Source organism: Aphelocoma coerulescens, chromosome 15 (assembly GCF_041296385.1).
Source record: "Aphelocoma coerulescens isolate FSJ_1873_10779 chromosome 15, UR_Acoe_1.0, whole genome shotgun sequence".
Lineage (NCBI taxonomy): Eukaryota > Metazoa > Chordata > Aves > Passeriformes > Corvidae > Aphelocoma > Aphelocoma coerulescens.
In genome coordinates this window covers 11,887,019-11,905,327 of record NC_091029.1, presented here as the reverse complement: position 1 = coordinate 11,905,327, position 18,309 = coordinate 11,887,019, and the positions used below count along the sequence as shown (strand labels likewise).

General features: G+C 43.4%; 1 protein-coding gene across 6 annotated transcripts in view; it reads left to right on the top strand.

The window, feature by feature from the left end:
* LOC138119379 (ATPase MORC2-like) overlaps positions 1-18,309 on the top strand; it is a 56,446-nt gene that overhangs the window by 5,019 nt on the left and 33,118 nt on the right. For 4 of the 6 annotated variants that reach the window (XR_011155486.1, XM_069031166.1, XM_069031165.1 and 1 more), the window contains exons 2-9: positions 1,583-1,636; positions 3,100-3,134; positions 4,113-4,181; positions 12,971-13,061; positions 14,615-14,723; positions 15,939-16,098; positions 16,183-16,294; positions 17,537-17,662. Coding sequence is in view for 5 of the 6 variants with exons in the window: in XM_069031166.1 (XP_068887267.1) it covers positions 1,583-1,636; positions 3,100-3,134; positions 4,113-4,181; positions 12,971-13,061; positions 14,615-14,723; positions 15,939-16,098; positions 16,183-16,294; positions 17,537-17,662 (756 nt within the window). In the remaining variant the exon portion in view is untranslated. Of the gene's footprint in view, positions 1-1,582; positions 1,637-3,099; positions 3,135-4,112; positions 4,182-12,970; positions 13,066-14,614; positions 14,724-15,938; positions 16,099-16,182; positions 16,295-17,536; positions 17,663-18,309 lie in introns of those variants that run through there. The other 2 variants (XM_069031168.1, XM_069031167.1) reach the window with 2 other exon arrangements.

The following is an 18,309-nucleotide window of genomic DNA, read 5'->3' as shown; positions in this document are numbered from 1 at the left end:
TGCAACACTGTAACACCTACTGAGAAGAAAATTAACTCTATTCCTGCTGAAACCAGGACAGCAGGAAATCCTGCTCAAAGGAAGGAACACCAAGATTGTGTTTCTATGGAAGCTTTCTATTAGGTAGGTAGTCTTCCAAACACCGTTCCCGTTGGTCTTGTCTCTGTGGGAGAGTGGAGATATACAAATCTCTGTTCCCATGGTTTCAGTGATAACTTTGAAGGCTGATGTGTTTTCTTCTGACTGGAGCTTGAGGGGTTCAATGGGATCATCCTGAAGATGGATATGAAAGCTTATTTTGTGGTTATTAGCAGTGTGGACAGCTATATATTTTATGTGTGGGAAGTACCTATGTGTCTGTTCTTGAAAGGCTGAAAATGTGAATAAATATCTTCTCTTTGGTCACCTGTTGCCCTTTTTGTGTAGTGGTGAGAACAGGCTGTATGTGAGGGTTTTGTGCAAACTGGAACATGTGCATAAAACCAGTTTCTGGGGTCTTGGTCTGTTCATTGAACAACCTAGAGGAGCAACAAATCCCAGCAACTGTTTCTCCACGTCTTTGCTGTTAACATTGTGGTGGATGTGGCTCATCTGTGTTTGAAATAATTGTTAGATTTTGAAGTTAGGATGCCAGCTTGGGCATGAAGTGGAGATATGGCATTTATGTTGACAGACAATGTATTGTAATGATTTTTATTAGCTTCTTAAGTTTTTCTCACCATGTATCTTCTTTCAATGTTGAGGTGTATAACTAATGGCTTCCAAATGGGAGCTGCTTATAAGAGATGGCAGTTAAGGGGCTGGAAACTAAACATGTCTCCTGAGATTGTGCTGAAGTGTTAGCTGGGTTCATGATTTTAGTGTTAAGTTGGAAAGGTGGTGTGGTACAGTGGTGTCAGAAGACTCTTTCTCTGGGTTAGTAGCAATTGCACCTACTAGACGTTAGCCAGGATCTGAAAGCTCTTTTCTGTCACAAATAACTTCTGCAATGAGACTGTGTGCATGGGGGAGACTCAGCCTTGTTCATAATGTTGTCCATGTCTTGTTGCACAGAGCACCTGTGGCTACCGCATCCATAGAAGTGTTCAAGGCCAGGTTGGACAGGGCTTGGAGCAAGGTGTCCCTACCCATGGCAGGGGGATTGGAATGAGATGGGCTTTAAGGTTCCTTCCAACTCAAACTGTTCTGTGATTCTATGATAATCCTCACGTGGCCATATTTACTTATAGGCAGAATTTAGTTGCCATGAAAAGGCCTGTCAGTGTGGTGAATAAGGACTTCCATGAACTGTTGACTGGGTCATAGGCCGGTTCATTGGATCATCGTGTTCTCTATCATTTTTGAGTACTTGCAATATGTTTTAGACAATAGTGAGCTGCAGTTTGGGGCAGATTGGCTGCTACATGGCTACCTCTGGCAGACAGTAAATCACTTGTTCCTAGTCTGCTGTCAGCCAGACCGTAGCGTTGTACCCATTTGACTGGATTTGTTTAAAATATAGTTGAGATTCTCATTTATTTAAAGGTCTCTCTTTTTTTAAGTGTTGGCGTAACCCTGCTGACTTCTGTGTTCTTCGTTGCAGAACTACCCATGAGTTCTTGTTTGGTGCCCTTGCTGAACTTGTAGATAATGCCAGGTATGTACCTGAGACCGCTTAATTCCCAAGGTAACTTTGGTTAAGATTTTATTCCTCTATGTATTAGTTGATCTTCAACAATTTTCACTTCTAGTAGACTTTACAAGAAATACAAAATAGAAGACATTGCTGCAATTTAGTATGAATATTTCACTTGCTCCTCTTACACTTGCCACATCAAACCCCTAAAAAAAATAATTATTCCTAGAAAGACAGGTTTGAACGAATCCCGAAACAACTCATATTGGAAAGGAAATTGATAGAAGATACAAGATAGATTTAAAGAAAAAACCAGTCTGCCTTTTTGTGTAAAGAAATTGGTAAAATAAATATTACAGGGGCTGTGACTCTTCTGATATCTAAGTAATCATAGTATCAAACATGACTATGAAAATCAAATCAGAAGTGGGAGCCTGAAAAATAGAGCAAGAATAGCTAAAGGAATTTTGACACTTGAGGAGACATGGTCTTTGGAAAGTGCAGGTATTGGGCCACCCATCTCACGTGTGTGTGGGGAATCCATGCTGTAGCAGCCTCCCAAGCCTTGCGTGTTTTTCTCTTGAGCTGCAGGAAGTACTGTCATGAAGCATTATAGAAATATTTTGGGTTTGTTTTCTCTAAATATGGTTTGTCGCAGTTTGTAATGTAAGGAGCTGAAACTGGGGCATTTTTGAGCAGGAAAGCTTCTGTTTGGGAAATCAGCTGTGTGCGTGTGTGTATGTGTGCGCACATGAGCTGGTGCTGTGTTCACTGTAGCTACAAGGTAATAAAAAGTAGGGTCTTTGGCATGGTTTTCCCTTCACCTCTTGGTTCCCCTCTGGCTGTAGAGAGGTTGTCTTCTGGGAAGAAGGTGGCTGGGCTGGAGGTACAAAACTGGAGCAAAGTGGCTGTGGCATTTGTCGAGTGGGGTTTTGTTGTAGCACTACAGCTCCACACCTCTAGTCAGCAAACCGAGGTTGGTTTGAGAACAGGGCAGTAGTGCTGTACATACTGTACTTTCAAATACAGAGAAGGATGCAGTGTGTGAAGGGCTTCGCTTCAGTGATCTTGTAATGACAGTTTCCTGTAACAACTGTGAATGTATTGGGATGGAGCTTTATGTGGAGTTACTAAACCTTTTGCAGGCAGCTTGACAGAAAAACTATAGGTGTTGTTTGTTTCGTACAGGAGGGAGCTCAGAAGCGTGTACTCATTTGATTCCCAGCGCTAGAACGACTTTTGTTAGAAGGCCAGTGATACTTCCGGTCACCAGATCTGTTTGTGTGCCAGCAATGTCTTACGCTGGAGTTTAGGTTCAAATAAACAAAAAGTAGGACAATGTTTTCTGTCAGTGATGACTGTGGAGCCTCTGTGGACTTTGATCTGTACAGCCAGTTATTTTGGAAATTATTGTATGTGCCTAGATTTTTAGCTTCATTTCTGTTTAACATTTGAATAACAGCTGTGTTTTTATTTCTTTGTAGAGATGCAGATGCCACGAGAATAGACATTTATACTGGTAAGTCACTCCTGCTGCTTCCTTGCATGTCAGCAATTAAGTCAGTAGTTAACTTGGATTTAGGCTGCAAAATGTGTGTTGTCCTTGACAGAATAGGAATGAGGGTGCTTATACCAAATCCTGGGGTCAGTACTGGGCCCCTCCAGACAAGAAAGACATTAAGGGACTGGACCATGTCCAGAGAAGGGCAAGGGAGCTGAAGAAGGGGCTGAAGCACAAGTCTGATGAGAAGTGGCTGAGGGAACTGGGGGGCTCAGCCTGGAGAAAAGAAGGCTTCTTCTTGCCTTCTTGCTCCTACAGCTCCATGACAGGAGGGTGCAGCCAGGTGGGGGTTGAGCTCTTCTCCCCAGTAATGAGTGACAGGAACAAGAGAAAACAACCTCAAGTTGTGCCAGGAGTTTAGATCGGATATTAGGGAAAATTTCTTCACTGAAAGTGTAGTCAGACACTGGAACAGACTGCACAGGGCAGTGGGGGAGTCATTATCTACCCATATTTAAAAGATGTGTAGATCTGGTGTTTAGGGACATGGTTTAGTGAACTCAGCTGTGTTAGGTTTGTGGTAGGACTTGATGATCTTAAGGGTCTTTTCCAATCTGAATAATTCTATTGTTTTACCATTTCTTCTGTGCCATAGTGCCTGTTGTCTTTCAAAAAGGAGTACTTTTACAAGTACCTTGGGGAGTCAATTAAGTCAGCCTTCACCTGGGGTCAGGTGAAGTGAGTTGCTGTTTGTACTGGATGCTTAAAAACTCCACTGTATTGTAATACAGTTTTGTAGCACATGCTTACATACAGTATGAAGTGAAGAAGTTCTTAGTCATTCTGTAACAAAAATCTGGTGCTCTTTCTTACAGCTTAGCCATATTGCAGATGTAAAAGTCCTGTTTGTTGTGTTATGTTTAATGTTAACACCAATCCTGTTTTATGGAACTTTTAAATTTTGGTTACGGGAGCAGTGAATAACTTCTCTTGCAGAGCGACGGGAGGACCTACGAGGTGGATTCATGCTATGTTTTTTGGATGATGGAACAGGAATGGATTCAAGTAAGTGGCAGAAAGTTATACTTGCATTTGCAAGCTGAGGTTTCATGTTACGGTTTAAGTTGAGTTAACAGCTTAATTCCGTTAAAAAGGGGATGTTCCATGCCTGTATACATGTTCCTGCCTCTCCACTGGCTCTTTTCCACCATATTACATATCAAACCATTTGCCTCTTCCATTGCAGAAAACTAATTGGTCAAAACAAAATTGTTTTACTGCATTACAGAGTTGAGTCAGCTTGGCCTAAGTTTCTCAGTACACTGAAGTTGACTGTGAGGCTGAAGGGAGAATAGTGGAGCAAGAAGGGGAATAAGCATTTTCCCCATCTGGCTGCCTGGTAGTCAGTGTCTCTCAGCTCTAACCAGAAGGTGTGCCATCGCAGAAGTTAAAGGCTCTGCTTTGAAAACAGTTTGCCATTGTTTCATCATGGACATTGTGGCTGAGATCAATGCTGGACAATATAAAATCTTAGTAATATGAGAAGTATATAACAAATGTATTTCTGCCTTGTAAGTGTTGATGTAAATCAGTGTTGTATCTAGCAGGAGAAAGCTAAAAGCTTTTCTGTTTGCTTTAGCATCAATGAGCAACACTGTCAACCTACCTTCTTTGAGTCTTGAGGACTGATAAATCATCCTGTGAGGAGCTCTCTACAGGGCAGAAAAATTGGGTAAAATTGGGAGGTGAATTTGGAGAAGACAAAGGAAATAGTTAAATAAGCAACAACTAACATTTTTGCACTGATTCCTCGGTACTTTAAGTTCCTCTTGTGATATTGTCATAGTTTAATCTGAGCTGGCAACTCAGCCCCACACAGCTGTTTACTCCTCCTCCACTGGGATGGTGGAGAGAATCAGAAGGGTAAAAAGTGAGGAAACTTCATGGGTTGAGATAAGGACAGTTTATAAGGGAAAGGAAAAGCTGTGCCCACAAGCACAGCAAACCAAGGAATTCATTCCCCATTTCCCATGGGCAGGCAAGTGTTCAGCCATCCTCAGGAGAGCAGGGCTCCATCATGTGAAAGTGACTTGGGAATGCAAATGCCATAAGGCTACATGTGCCTCTCTTGCTCTTACTTCCCCAGCTTTATCTGGTGAGCACTATACCAGGTTGCACAAGACTTGGAGCAACCTGGTCTAGTGGAAGGTGTCCCTGCCCATGGCAGGAGGTGGAACAAGATGGTCTTCAAGGTCCCTTCTAATCCAAACCATTCTGGGATTCTGTGATATTGTCTGGAATATACCTTGTGTCAGTTGGGCTCAGCCATCCCAGACTTGTCCCCTCCCATGTCCTTGTGCAACCCAGCCCGCTTGCTGATGGTGCAGTTTGAGGAGCAGAAAAGGCCTTGATGCTGTGTAAGCTGTGCTCAGCACTAACGAAAACATCCCTGTATTAGCAACACTTTTCTAAAACACAGCCCCGTGCAAGTTAGCATGGAGAGATTGAACTCTATCCAAGCTCAAACCAGTACAGATATAAAGCACTTCATTCAATTTATTTGTGCTTTGATACACAGATTTGTGACCTCCATAACGGAATTTGGTTTGAGCTCCACGTACCTTCTGTATATTCTTTGGAATACAATTAAGGATGCTAAACAGGTCTCCCAAGAGTAATTTTCTGCCACCAGTGGAACTGAAGGAAGCAGTAAAGCCTCATCCATGAAAAAAAGCTCTGAGATTGAAGTGTGGCCTTCTCACAATCCTTAGGATCAGGGAGAGGAAATACAGCCTTCTTTGCCTGTGTTGAAAACTGTGTGTTTCTCTGGAAGGTGCCAGATGTCCTAATGCTGCAGAATTTCATGGCAGCTTTTATCCTGTTATTGCTTCTGTATTGCTGTTTCTGTGACGAAATGGAATTTAAGTATTGGCTATTGTCTTGGTTTAAGATGATTTATGTCCCCTTAGTTTTAATCAATCCTTTTCTACAGGAAATGAGTATGAGTAAATATAAGTGAAAAATTAACAGTTTACTAGCAAGCAGAACAGCAACAGTCACAAAATAACAGTAGTCACTAGATACAAAATTGCTAAATTTCATGGACACTGTGGGAACAAAGAGAAACTCAAAATGGCGGAGTGACCCTTTCCCCAAGATGCTTGCCATGGGCGACCTCATGTGGGGAGATAAAGGGAAAATGATGGCAGGCCTCCCTCTTATCTCTCCGGTGGCAGCAGCTCCATCAGTGTATGCGACTGACACCCTCTGGCAGCTGGTACTTGGTTAAGGACTAGAATCTGTGGAAGGACTTTGCCTTCCTCTTGGCAGAGGACGGCAAGGCAGCCAGCTAAGGCGTCTCAGACTCTGCCTTCCCGCGTCAGCCGGGTGCTGCTGGCGGTTGCAGCAACTGCAGGGAGCGGGGCCTGTTCACTCAGCCCCACACCACAGCTGCAGACCAATGTTGCAAAATTCACTCTGAAACGGTGTTCGATTGTGAAATGCATCTTCTTGAGTTGCTACTGTTGCAAGCACAGAAAACCTACCTGAAACAACCCCTTCTGGGGCTCAGAGAGAAACATAGAGGAAAAAAAACTAAAGCAGAGCCTCTTCCTTAAGCAAAAGCTATGAGGGGAGAGAGAAAGCTCTGCCTGAGTGCCTCAACTTTAAAGAGTGTGACACTCGCCTGCCCCCACTCCCAGCCCTGTGGTTCTGGTTCTGGCCACACTGCCAGGTCTTAAAGAGGCTAACAATTTTGGGCACAGATGGATACGGAATACAATAATATTTGGGTTACCCGGGACAGCAGTAAGTGGCTTCTTTTGACTAGTCTTTCAGCTAAATGTTGAAGAATTTTATTCTGGTAGCCTGAGATGCTCAGTAAAGAAGATGGGTAGATACTGTTCATTGCAGGGGTATTTCACAGTGCTATGCATTGTATACAGCATGTAATTCATGTCCTTTGACTGTCTTGATGCTTGACCGAGGGCAGCCAGGTGGTAACTCCGTGTGCTGCACCATTTGCCTGTCAGCATGGACAGAAGCAGCTAAGGAGAATTTTCATTCAAATGCCCTGCATGGGGCTCTCTGGTTCCATCCCTGGCTGTAGGGATTTAAGCTTTAATTTCCTGTAATGCAGAATCTACCAGTTTTAAAGACATCCTGAAGATCTCCTATCTCTCTTTTAAGAGATATCAGTGGAAAACCTTTTATTGGACTTTTCTCCCTTTATACAGACCTTGCCTCAACAGAAATCATGGATCTTGGGAGTGTTTTATTTTTGTGCATGATAACTTTAATTAAGAACTGTTTTTATTGTACATGAAGCTGACATGTTAGAAAGAATAACTCCATGACTTGCTGTAGTGCTGTTGGAGCCCATGCTAACATGTGATCTTCCCAAGTCAGCTGAAAGGACAGCTTGGAAGGCTGGATGAGGCACCATCTGGGGACGATGAGTGAATAAACCCAGGTGTGTCTGGGCACTTCTGAATGGAGGGAAGAGTTGAAGTTGTTAACTGTTCCAGGAACACACTCTCTATGTTACTCTATCTTGTTGCTGTTCTCATGGGTCTTGTTCTGTCTGGGACAATTCTAGATTTGTCTGGCAGGCTCTGAAAACAGAAGGGTATAGTGAGGCAGTCGGTTAGATTTGAGTGCTCTGTCTGATGGCTCCTGATTATCAAGCCAAATGACAACTCCTCATTTCTAAAAATTAGGTATGCTTGTCAAGTGATTCCTGCTACAGTTGCATTCAGTACGCACTGCATTGGCTCTCTTAATGATCACTCTGGGTTGTGTGGTCTGAAGACCAAAATACATTTGTACTCAAGCTGCAAGCATCTCACACTGTAGAATCACGAGTTATCAAAAGGTCTGAGGATTCAGTGATGTCACAGGACAGCTCTTTTCAAAAGAACCATCATGTACTGCAGAGAGGTATCAGAAATATAGAATCTTCCGAGTTGGAAGGAATCCGCAAAGATCATGGAGTCTGGCGCAGGACACCCCAAAATCCCACCCTGTGCCTGAGAGCGTTGTCCAAATGCTTCTGGAGTTCTGTCAGGCTCGGGACCATGACCACTGCCCTGGGGAGCCTGTTCCAGTGCCCAACCACCCTTTTGGTGAAGAACCTTTTCCTAATTTCCAATATTAGAAAATATGTTATCCAATAAATACCCTCTGCCCCCAACAGAATAATAGTACTGGCCCAAAAGTTTGGCTTTTTCATAAGGAACTAGATAGGAGTCCATTAGAAAACCAAACGATGGATCTCATGCAGCGCATGAGATTTCTCATACTATCAGTGAAATCACTACTGGGAATACTGAGGCTTGAAATTTTATCTAATGCCTGGCTCTGAAATTTTAAATTCTGCATGAATTTAATGAATCAAAATACGGGTTGAATGATTCCATGAATCAACGTGTAGGTTGAGAAGGTATAACAACTACTAGTTTAGGAAGTGACCTGTAGTTCTATTCTTAAGCAATTGAAGAAAACCAGTCTCTACCTGGCATTTTCATCATAGAAGTGCTCAGGTTGGAAACTACCTCAAAGATCATTTTTTCCAGCCTTTCATGGGAAAGGGAAGAGATGATTTAGCACCCTGTCTCTCCAGTGATGGGGGCTCCACCACATACCTGGGGAGGTTGTTCCAGTGACTGATTAAATGAATGATTGATCTCTAAAAAATTTCTCACTTATTTTAAGAAGAAACCTCTCCCAGTGCAACTTGTATGTATTGCCTCTTTTTCATGTGACTCCTAGGAAAGGGAGAGCCTCCATCCTCTTTGTAGCTACCCTTCAAGTACTGTAATACTATGATGAGATTCTCCCTGGGCCCTCTCTTCTTGAGGAAGGAGACCTAGTTGTCCTCATAGGGCAGATTCTGCAGCCCTCTGATCATCTCCTGTCCAGTCTGTGCATCTGTCCTGAACTGAGACAGAACTGGATACAGTACTGCAGGTGGGGCCTGCCAGACATAGAGTTGAGTGGGATAATCACATCTCCATCTTTGGCAGTGTCTCTGTGGATACAGTCCAGGATCCTGTTTGCCTCAGTTGCTGCTGTGGGACACTGCTGGATCATACTCAGCTTGTTCACCAGGACCCTTCCAGCAAGGCTGTTCCTCCCAACCTGCAGATTCCAGTCTGTGCTGGGCTCTTGGGTTGTTTAATCCCGGGTTCAGGACTTTATGCTTCCCTTGAACTTCAGACACATCTTGCTTGCCCACTATTCCAGCATGTCCAGGTGTATAAGAAAGCACTCCTTATGTGCCCAATTTACCCTCATCAACAAAGCTGGTGAGTGTAAAAAAGCACCCCAGCATCCAGATCCTGTATGGAGATGATGAGTAATGTGGGGCACAGCATCAGTCCCTGGGGTCTCTGCTTGTTACAGGCTGCCAGCTGGAGTGAAAGCCGTTGATGATCACTTCTGAGCATGACCTATGAGCCAGTTCCCTACTTGTTTCGTATACCACCTGCCTGGTCTGTGTCTCCCCATTTTGTCCAGGAGCAGGCTGTGGTAAACTGTGTCCAACACTTTGCTGAAGTCCAGCCAAACAACACCCACTGCTCTCTCCATATGGACAGAAAGTGCTGCCTTATAGAAGGTGACCGAATCAGTCAGGTGTGACTTTCCTTGGTAAATCTCTGCAGACTTAGCCCATTCACCTGCCTCATCTGGCTTCTAATACTTTTTAAGACAACTTGTTCCATTGCTTTTTGAGAAATTGAAACAAATATATCAGTTCTTGCTTCTTTCAACTGTATTTTTGAAGTTTGGAAACTCAAAACATGGAAGCAGTTAATTAAGTAGTAGTGTCTGGGTTGCTTTATTAGATCTTGTATTTTAAAAATACTGTTTATCCGTGGCTCACAATAGTGAGGAACACTGTTTAACTGGAACTCCAACTCCTACTTCAGAGTGTGTACGCACTTGTGTGTGTGGATAGTGACTCTTGGGGGCCACTTTCAGGGGAGTGGTTACAGAATTCTCAGGAGAAAATGTCTCTTTAACCTTGTTTAGGGTTAAATCTTAATCCTAAACATTGATATTTCCTCTAATGTTAACAGATTTTTGAAATAAATTGCAGGAACATATATCAAAGTCATTTGTCAATCACTGGCTGTTTCCAGTCATTGCTCCGTGTCGGGTTGGTGTCCTGTGTTTGTTACAGTGACGAAGGACCTCACAGCTTCTCCCTTGTTTCCGTATCCCAGGGAAAGTTCAACTTGGCTTTAGGCTTATTTCCCCCAGGTAGTGAATTAAATTCTTTAGCTCTGGGATATCTTTTGAGGATGCTGTTGAGTCCACTGCAAATACTCCACCTAACATGAATAGAGCAGATGAATTTGTGGAGAAGGCAGGAAGTATAATTTTCTCTGCTCAGATTGGGACCTTCTTTATTGCATTCTCAGCTGAAGACCTTTGAGATACAAGAGGACTCTGCTCAACGAGCAAAGCCAGGTCTGACTTCAGGAACACTCAGAAACTGAACAGCTCCATCCACCAGTTCCTTCATCCCAGGTGTCCAGTGTTTCTTATGAAAACTGTTTTTCTATATGCCCTTGGTTTCTTGGGCTTTGAAGATCAACCTGATATCTTGACCATCTTGAGTGAATTTCTTCAGCTTGTTTTTTTTCTCTTATTTGTTTTGCATAGATCTCCCTCCCTTTTTAGGGACCAAGTCTGGAGAGCTGGCAGAGTAAAGACACATACACCAATACGATTTGAGCATCGTTCTCCCTCTATTGTTCAGCTATGCAAGCTTATATCTACTTTTGCAAAGATTCACGCCCAGTCCCTCTAGACAGCCTCTAATTAGCGCGGGAGATGACCATTGTATATAACTTTGCCAAGGACTTTCAGGGGTGCCTGCAGCCAGGTGCTTTCCAGGCTTGCCTGCAGCCAGGGGCCAGTTCAGGGGCTTTTCCTCAGCAACCCTGGGTTGTCCAATCTTTCCAGGGGTATCAAATGCCCCTGTTCCACAAGGAATCCCTCTACACTCCCGCATTTTTCTTGCCAGGGGGTTTGGCTTTTTTTAATCCAGTAGCCCTGAGACACAACAAAACAAAAATAGTGTAACTAAAATAGCCTTAAGTGAAACACCCTCCAGAGCCTTAAAAGAGCTGGAAAAAAATGAATTTGTATCTTGATTCTTGGGAGGATATAAGTATTAAATGTCTCCCAAAGACAGCCTGGAGAGAGATGCTCCCTCACAGTCCCCTCTGCTCAGCATCACCTTCATCCCTCTGCCCTGAAAGAAGAGTCACAATAGGGTGGTTTCAGACATCCAGCACTGAGTGATAAACCATCTGGTCACCTTTCCTGAGAGGGGAAATGCTTTGGATAATTACTCTTTACCCATTTTAGACTTCCTAAAGGTTTCTTAAAAACAGTTAGTGAAAAATGCTTGTAGAGCAAAAAGGTTCCAATAGTCCTTCTCTTTTTAGAATATCCCCTGTCTGCTTTCCTCACCAGGCTTTAAAAATAACACAGTAATAGTAGTTAGAGTAATAATAATGTCATCATCAACATCCACACCCAGATCTCTAATACAAGGTATTCCAGTGTTTTCTTTGACTAGAAAATACAACAGTAGGCTGAAGGGAAGGCAGAGGTACCCTTATCCAGTCCAAAGCTGTTTCTGGAATAGCTGTGGAGCTCCATTGAGAATAGCTGCAGTTGAGGCAGTGAGGTGTTCGCACAGTTGTTCTCCTGTATTTGTGTCTTTAAATCTGACTATCATTTCAACTGAAAATGGCATTCTGACACCAGCTCAGTGATGTCATGTCAGACCAATGGTGTTAGTACTGAATATTTTACTGTAAAACTAGTCAATGCTGGTACGCCTGTATGAGTCTTTTGCATGCTGAAATATAGCTTGTCCATGGGCTCAGCCACCCTCCTCATCTGGTGGGATGAGTGATGTCTTGTGCTCCATTATAGCTTGTGTATGCATTTGTTTTTAGCCCTCGTGGTAAGGTACTTTGCATTCCTTGTGTCTGGAATTAAACTGTATTTCTTCCAGTAAACTCTCTGGTGAAATAATTGTTATCTCTTGGGGGAAGGGAAAGGAATCATTCTGTCCTAGGGATGATGTTAAAAGGCTTTATCCCTTGAACAGTAGAAAGGCTGTAACTAAAAATGACAGACCCTCTCAGATGTAAAGTTATTGTGTCCTTTCATTTTTATCCTGTGCTAATGAAATCCTCTGCTAATTGCTGTAGGACCTGCTCGTGTTGCCTTTCCCCCCAGCTGTCCTGCTGCCAGGGCTTCAGCAATCTGCTGCCAAAGTTAGCTTGTGTCTTACTAGTGCTTTAATTAACCAGTGTTCAGTTCAGCACTGTGAAGAAACAGTAATGTTTATTCTGGATTTCTGACCTTTTTTATAGTCCCGACCTCTGCTCTAGTGCCCGTGCTCTGAAGTGTGTGGTGTCAGTGGGACATGGGATGCCATGCATCCCAGGGTCTTAATTTATGAGAATCAACAACTATTCTGGACACAATAGACCATTTTGGTGGATGGTTTTTTTTCTTTTTTTGCAAAAAAGAAACATCTTCATGCAGTTCAGGTGGGGCAGTGAACTAGACTGAAACTTAAAACTCTTTTTGTCAGCATCATGGCACCTGTACAAAGCTTCTGGTAACATCAATGGCCTCAGGCAGCATGTATGTCACAGGGCTCTGTGGTACAGTTTCAGGATGGAACTTCAGCTTGGGTTTCTGGCCTCTTTTCTGGCCTATTTCCAGTGGTGAAGGAGTTATCTTCCTTCTTAATGTAAAAGATGTGTGTGTGTGACTGTACACTGAAATAAGCCTTTTTTGTTCCCTGTCTCTTGTTGCAGATGAAGCTGCCAGTGTTATCCAGTTTGGTAAATCAGCCAAGCGATCACCTGAGTCCACTCAAATCGGGCAGTATGGGAACGGCTTGAAATCGTAGGTACAACAAGAGCCAGCCTCCTGAGGTTGGGGAGGTCATAGTCCAGGTGATCGATGTACTTTTTGCTCAGAGGTGTATAGATTTTTTTCCAGAAAAAAAGTGCAGATGAACTCTTAAGATCCCCTGGTTTGGTAGACAGGAGCTCTGTCAACATCTGCTGTGGTCTTCCAGGGGCCATCATCTGTACAGCTGATAGCAGTGGTTTGGCACTACGTTTGCATAAGGCAGAGGGTGCAGGTCAGAGCTCAGGGAAAATAATGGAAGAGCTGGAAACAAAATGGTAATCTCCCTGTGATAGTCAGGTAGTAAAATTAGAGCAAAATAGTGCTGCAGCCTTTCAACAGGAAAGTTGTCTGGTACAAGGCAGATGGACTTAAACATTTTCTTTTTGTTCTTAAACCAAACAAATGCAGGGAGAAGGGGAATGATGGAAGCAATGAGAGAAGGAGTGGGATTAAGTGCAGAGGAGTGCAAGGAAGGGAATCTTAGTGGTTGGAGTGGATTTGCTAGGAAATAGGAAGAAGTTTGCTGTGTCTTTGGAAAAGTTACAGGGCTTTGTGGCTTACTCTGACTGTTCTGCTTTGTGCTCGCCCATGTGGCTTGATTATATGCATCTTACTGGGAAATCAGCGGGACTCTATAACCTGGGGGAAGAAAATCCAGAATTAGGGGATCTTTACACGCTGTTGGTTCAGCTACAATGCAGGACAGATCCCAGATCCTGACTGTGTGCTTCCAGGACAGATCTCTGTCCTTTCTTAACCTTGAGCGAGAGGTGTACTGTATTACAGCTGAGAAATGCTGCCTGAAGCCCCAGCATGCGAAAGGTAGGCTGTGGTATCGCTGTGGTATGGACTTAAGCCAGTCTGAAGAGAAATGCTGACATAATACTAATACTTCTTTCAGTGCAGTGTTAATTGTTACCTGTTAAGGTGTTTTGGATGAGTTTGGTAACAGGATAACTTGGTAGAGAAGACAGAGAAGATGCAAACACACTGTTTGGGATAGGAGAGTGGGGAGGAAGAGGGGACTGTCCCTTTTTGTGACAACAAGCTGCTAAGCTGCCTGAACTGAAGTGTCAGTGAGGCTTTAGTTAGGTTAGGAAATGAATTCTCAGTCTCCAGACTGCTGCAGTTGATTCCAGGTACAGTGAAATGAGGAGTGCCTTTGCTTTCTCACTGACATTTCTGCTCAGGGATTTGAAGGTTGTTGTCACATCTCACCTCAGTTGTCTTCTAAAATTCTTTAAAAATTTTTGTTTAAGCTTTCTACATAGTATGAGTCTGGAATGCCATGCTGTATTTCTGCACCTTTTAATTGTGACTGGTGTTAAATGTTTTGAAACACTATGAAAATGCCCAGATTGATATGCTTTCTGAAAGGAATGAGATGTTTAGAGAGAAATGATGTTGCTGTTTCAACCCGTCTGCCTAACCTGGTTTTGCCATCTCATAACTGAGCATAATTGGAAGAAAGCTCGGTAATGTGGTCTGCGTTCTGAACAGTGTGGTACATCAGGTGTAACACACAGTCTGACCTCTGTCTACAGGGGCTCCATGCGGATTGGGAAGGATTTTATTCTGTTCACAAGGAAAGATAACACCATGACTTGTCTGCTCTTGTCACGGACGTTCCATGAAGAAGAAGGCATCGATGAGGTTTGCATGTGCTTGTTGTAATGAACTAATATAGTGAATGCTGCTTCATCTGAACCTGCCCAGCTCTCACAGAAGAGTCTGTGTCAGGGCTGGTTGCTGCTCTCGTCGTACCAGTGTATGGTTTTCTTTTGGCAATATGCTTGTAGGGCTTCTGCAAAGTCAACAGAATTTTTTTCCTTTTGGTTTTAATTTCTAATTGAGAAGTCTCCCCAGAGTAGAGCAAGTTTGAAGGGCTTGTTTCAGTCACTTAAAGGTGTGCTTATGCTCAGTTCAGGACATGCCTAGACATCCTGTGTTTTCCTTTTCCCACAAAATTTGAGTTTGAGATGTATTTAATTTTACTGCTCTGGTTTTATTTGTGTAGAGAATTAAGGTGTTTGAAGTTGCTACCCACAGATCATTAACTGCAGGTGTGTCTCTTCTTTCAGATATTTTTGATTTTTAATAAAAAGTCAGTGTAGTTCTACCTATGACAAACTTGGATATTTTAATAGATAACTCAGCCATTGTTGTTCCAGGCAAAGTTGATAATGAAAAGTTTTTAATTTGCACTGGGGTGGTATCTCAGAAAGCATCTTCCACCATGAGGGAGGGATTGAAGGGACTGCAGAGAAGCTGGGGAGGGGCAGTGCATGCTGGTAGCCAGCCCATGACTGAAACAGGTTGGGAACAGTAAAGTAATTCTAATTCCCACAGCAGCTCTGGCTACTTTTTTGGCTTGACCACAGTTCTGGAATGGGATTTGTGTCTTTGATGTGCAGCTGCAGTTTATAATTCTATCTGTATTTTTGCTCTAAATGACAGAAAGCACCTTGCTAGCATCCTATAAAAACAATAAAGACTGAGATCAGGATAAATATGAGTGAAGGATATCTGAGTTCAAGAGAGAAATTAAGCCAGAGTGGTTTTTTTAGTATTATGAAAGTTGCTACATGGGAGGGGGAAAAAAGCCATTGAGCGTGTGAGTAGCCAGTACCGTACAGGTGACTTGGGAATGGTTCAGTCTGAGACAGGTATTGAAAGAAGGCAACTCGGAGGCTGGCAAAGAGGGTCTTTAAATATTTGACAGACATGCAAACTATTGAAAAGTTGGAAAGGACTCTCATGGTGACTTAAGGGGCTGTCAGGAGGGGTAAGTCACTGGACCGTGACCCGCAGGAGGGGCTGACTGGAGTGGGAGAACCAGAGTCACTCTCAATACAATGGGATTTGCAGGTCATCGTTCCCCTGCCCACCTGGAATGCACGGAGCTGTGAACCCGTGACGGACAACATGGAGAAGTTTGCTATTGAGACGGAGCTCATTTACAAGTATTCCCCTTTCAAATCAGAACGGGAAGTGATGGACCAGTTCAATAAGATACGTGGTGAGAAAGGTACATGTGCAGGATGGTTTAGGTCACGGGTGAGGTATTTGGGGTTTGGCTGGGATTCACCTGGTCGACTCGTTACTTGTTCAGGCACCCTGGTGATCATCTTTAACCTCAAACTAATGGATAATGGAGAGCCAGAGCTGGATGTGACTTCTGACCCTCAGGATATTCAGATGGCAGAAACACCCCGAGAGGGAACGTAAGTGTGACTGGTGTAACAGGCCCTGATCAAATTTGGTGTAGGGTTTGGCTATATACTATGTGCATAGGGTTTTTTTTAAGCTTCTGTTTCTGTAGTGAATTAGAGAATTTAGAAGATCTGTAGTTTGTTCTTTAGTTTGGGGTTCACGTGTGTGTCAGCCCATGGGTGCTGTGGCTGTGTTTGGGGTGAACGCCTGCGCTGGCTGGTCTCAGCTTAGCCAAAGCAGCAGACTTAGTGTCCTTTAGGCACCATAAAAAACGGAGCCCTGAGCTCTATGTTTCATTTTCTACACCTGTCAAACATGTTTTCATCAGCACGAGAGCTGGTTGTGAGTCAGTGCTGGTCCCAAACTGCTGTTCAGTTTTGTGATTTTGTTGCAAAACATGAGATGCTGTGCAGGTCAGCCTCCATGGACGGGTGGAACGGGAGGCAAATGGGGTGTATCATCACATCTTTCAGGGAGCAGGGGGCACTCCTCCCTGCAGAGGGGCAAGAAGGATGTGCTCGGAGGGCAGCTGGAGGAGCAGAGGGCCCTGTTTAGAGAGAGCTGAGTGCTGAGTTGATTACCTGTACCCTGAAAAGGAAAAACTGAGCTGAAATGAGCCAAATGCTTGATTAAATCCCAGAGCTCCATGGGCGCACTTAGCAAGCTTTACTTTTCTGATGAGATTACATGCTTCTTCCCTTCAGTGCTTGAATTTTCCGTAGAAAATTTCAGACCCTGTAAAGCAGCTCTATCTATGTATTAGAGTGATGATACTGAGCAAATTCCTTGGGGCTCTCCAAGGGATCTCAGCATCTTTAATGCCTGTTTGTAAGGCAGGCATGATTGCCACTGATCACTGCCTCTTCCTTCTGATGTTGTGGTACCATGTCTGTGTGTGAGTAGTGCAGGTTCTGTGGCAGTGTACTGCTGACTTACTGAAGGGTAAAAAAGCTCTGGTAGGTGGGCACACTTTTAGTGTTAAATAGTCCAATTTATAGCTTTGACCATTATTATCCAGATGTATTCAAGCGCCCTCTTCAGGCTGCAGTAACGTGTATCAGTGTCCTGTAGCAGTAGTTATGATGTAAGCTCAACAGAGATTCTGGAGAAGACATAGGTAGAAAAAAAATTAAAGAAAAGCCTTGCTTAATGTAGCTTCATGGTAATTAAAATTGACAGACCTTTTCTTTCACATGTCTGTTTTGCTGAGGGTATTTTTTGGGCATCTTCTGAAGTAGACGGCTCTCTTGCAGCAAGCCGGAGCGCCGCTCCTTCCGTGCCTATGCTGCTGTGCTTTATATTGATCCCAGGATGAGGATCTTCATCAACGGACACAAAGTACAAACCAAACGACTCTCGTGCTGCCTCTACAAGCCAAGGTAAGGTTGGATCCAAGACCTGTGGATGTGGGACCATTTGGAATTAGAGAAAAGGTGAAGTTTTGCTCTCCCAGGTGTATCCTGCATAATTCCATTCTTAACTCTAACCCTAACCCTAAAGCCACAGAAGCAGACCGTAAGAGAATGGCATGTGGTGTTGACATCATGGGAAAATAGATACATAGTGGAAAATCTAATGCCTTTGAAAATTGTGTGAGTCCTTGGTGCAATTTGGCTCCCTTTTAGAGCAAACAAAGAAATTAAGATCCTGGTTGTATGGAATGCCATATTCATACAAAACTGTTGGGTAACTGGGTTTTTTTTTGAGCAGAAGAAGGAAATACGTACGGTGGGTGTTAGGATTATTTCCAAAAAGAAACTAGACTGAGCACTTTGAAACAGTTACTTTTATATGTAGCTAGTCTAGGTTATAGATATTGAGAAAAAGCTTTCCCTATATTCCTTTTAAATTTCCTTAAACAAAAAATGTGACGGTGAGCTGGGATGTGCTGTCAGTTGGTTGAACAGAGACTGAAAAAAGGTTAATGGGCTGGGAGGGGAAAGGGAAACCTGTATTTAAGTCTGCCTGAGGCAGACTCTCTGGGAGCACACAGTCTGCATTCTAGATACCCTGGCATAATTTATTT